Consider the following 2,940-nt stretch of genomic DNA (forward strand, 5'->3'; position numbering starts at 1 on the left):
TAGACAAGTTGGTTTGGGTACCAGAACTATCCCCCAAACTCTAAGTCATTTTGACTTTGGTGGTATAGCATCTCAAGTTAGATAATGTGGGTTAACAAATAAAGCAACTCTTTTTGGTATATCACAAAGTCTATTTCTCAGAATATGTATTAATGACTTTACAGATATTTAATACAGAAGCAAGAATCTATTACACCTAACAAATAGAACACTACTTGTGATTTTGGATGTGATAGTATTTTTATGTATGTCCCCACTTCCTTAATCTGAGAAGGGCTCTGCTGTATTTAAAACAAAAACAAAACCAGAAACACTCAACTAGTCATTAAAAAGAGAACCATTTCATTAAATTACCATCAGTTTAGAGAGAAAACTAAAATGTCCAGGAAATGCTTTTGCTGAACGCTACGTAGCTGAACTGTATTTTTCCCAAGCATCCCCAGCTCAGTGAGATTCATTAGTCTTGAAGACTTCAGAGTACTTCAATCTCTGTTTATCAAATAACGGGATGGATACATAATATTAAAAGCAGCAATACACATTTTACACATGAAGCTTCTAATGGACAGCTAATTATTTATAGCTCATGTAAGCCACAAAGTAAAATTGACTTGAGCTTTTGAATCATACCATCATGCTCTCCTACAAAACTATTTTCTTTTTTACATGCAATTAATGTGGATCTTCAGCTAGATGGGTCTTCAGGTTCAGTTCTCAACATCTTTATCCGCTTTTCCAGCCTCTCCATCCATTCATTTCTGAGCCTAAAGACAAAAACACTGGTCAGATTGTCCATTTTTTTTTTTTTTTTTTTTTTTTAATTTTTTTTTTCAGGGAACAGATTTGTACTCATCATCTCTCCCACTGATGCTGTCATACAGATCTTTTCACCGTTTGCCGTGAAAACTGTTCTGCACACGTAGAGAATTTTGCTGAATGGAAGTTCAGGACTAGTTCTTAAATCTGATCACCTGATCGTTGAGGTTCATCTTCATCTCCCGTGGCATCCCCTCTCAAGTGCTTCTGTGCCGGAGTGACTTGTCATCTCCACTGGAAATTGCCTGCTGCCACCTGGTGGGTAGCATCACCCAACGTTTCCCCACTTCCCCTCCTCGGAAACACGTTAGCAAAAAGCTGTATAGAGACCTCTGAACTATTTGGCTTAGAAATACTGCACATGTAGAAAGTGGTGATAGCTGGAAGTTTGTTTTATTTTCTGGTAGTATCTATATGCTACAGAAAACTGCCTTAAAAAGAAAAGACAAAAATTTCACATCAGAGAAACTGAGATGTTGAAATTAGGACTTAAAAGCAGGTAAAACTTGTTAGAGACTGATTGCAGTGTTCTTTCATCCAGGGCTATTAATGCAAGCCCTTTGTTGCCCTTATTTTGCTAAACATTAACTCAAAGAGAGATATGAGGGGAATTTTGAATAAATGATTTCTTTTTGAATGATCCCAAGTCAGAATATCTATCCTTGCATGTGACTTAAACTCTGGGAGACTTCATGTGAAGTGAAACTGTACTATTGATGTTGCAGCAGACTGGTCTTTCTTGATTTGTCTGATTTAGGAAATTATGACTAATTGAAGTAAGTGTAACTACGGATGACAGTTGTCTTGGTCAGATAGAATACTTGGACCATATTATGGACTTACCTTGTGCAAATTAAACCATGTGAATTAATTGAACCTATATTCTTGGCAAAGCCACAGAGAAAGAAAGTGAACCAGGTACACATATGCACTAGGCCTGCTCTGAAAAAAAACTTGATGTTTAAGATAAGACAATACTGCTAGAAGTTTTCCTAATAATTTCAGAAAGTTCCACACTTTTGTTCCATTTAGTGAAGAAGAGTAAATTATTCTCTTATTCTCTGAAGCCCTAGCTAAAACTAATTGCCATTATCATGTCAATTTGGGAAGCTTTATTATTTTCCCAAAATCTAAGGAAAATAAACATTACTTTCAGCTTTCATTAAATTACATTAATACAGGTCCACTTTTCTTTTAAAAAGAATTACAATGGAAACTCAAATTGTTTTTCCAAATGCAAACTACTTACTTTGTCAGAGCGCTTCTTTGCTGACGTTCTTTTTCAATTTGCAGATACCGAGTTTGTTGTTCAATAGTCTTTTCCCAGAAGTTTCTCAGGTCACTGGTTTCACATCCCCTCACTTCGTGACGTATGTATTGACTGTTCATTTTCTGTGAAAGAGAAATGTGAAACACTTTTATTACAAGTTATTGGTCCCAGGTATGTTTACATGGTTGAAGCACAGTACTGATGTTTTACACTCTCACAGAGTTACAATCACATTGTTTTTTATGTAGGACAAAGATAAGAGTGGACAATTTAAACTTCCCATTCCTAGCTCTGACACTTGTGGATATGCTGTTTACAGTGATTTGAATTCTTTTATGTTAATCTCAGGTATTTCTCATCTCTGTCTGTGATCTTTAAATTTAAAATGTGGAACAGTTCTATTATTTTCTCTAGCTTAAAGATTAAGATATATTTTATAGTACTCAAAAATGAAAAGAAATAAAAATTGTCAAATCTAGTGGGATTTTTCTCACAGCTTTTTTGTCCATAACATGATGAAATAACCTTTGTAGATTAAACTTAAAACAATGAAGAAAAAGAACTCTGGCGATTTACTGTTAATGATTTTATTTTTTACTGTAATTTTCTGGGGGAAAGAAGAAAATTTACATGTATAAATACATATGTACATATTGTTAAAAGATGTTTATTTGCAAAATCCACTGTGTTTATTAAATACTGTGCTCTCTTATGTAACTTTCAAAACAGAGCAACTTTATTCTGTGTGTTTACATACCTGCGTCCATTCTGTTCTTCCTCCTTCATTTAATGTCATCTTAAAAATAAATTTGGAATTAAATGTTATCCTATGAAAGGAATTTCTGTCTCAGGAT

The 2,940-nt window shown here is 34.4% G+C and overlaps 1 protein-coding gene across 1 annotated transcript; it reads right to left on the reverse strand.

The window, feature by feature from the left end:
* Positions 1 to 685: 685 nt before the first annotated feature.
* Positions 686 to 2,205, reverse strand: LOC311221496 (protein FAM240B-like; the record flags this gene model as incomplete). The annotated part of the gene is made up of 2 exons (XM_084305559.1): positions 686 to 764; positions 2,066 to 2,205. 2 exons carry the CDS (start codon positions 2,203 to 2,205, stop codon positions 686 to 688), a joined length of 219 nt encoding a protein of 72 aa, XP_084161685.1.
* Between the last annotated feature and the right edge of the window lie 735 nt (positions 2,206 to 2,940).

The sequence above is a fragment of the Netta rufina genome, assembly GCF_964035555.1.
Source record: "Netta rufina genome assembly, chromosome: Z".
Classification (NCBI taxonomy): domain Eukaryota; kingdom Metazoa; phylum Chordata; class Aves; order Anseriformes; family Anatidae; genus Netta; species Netta rufina.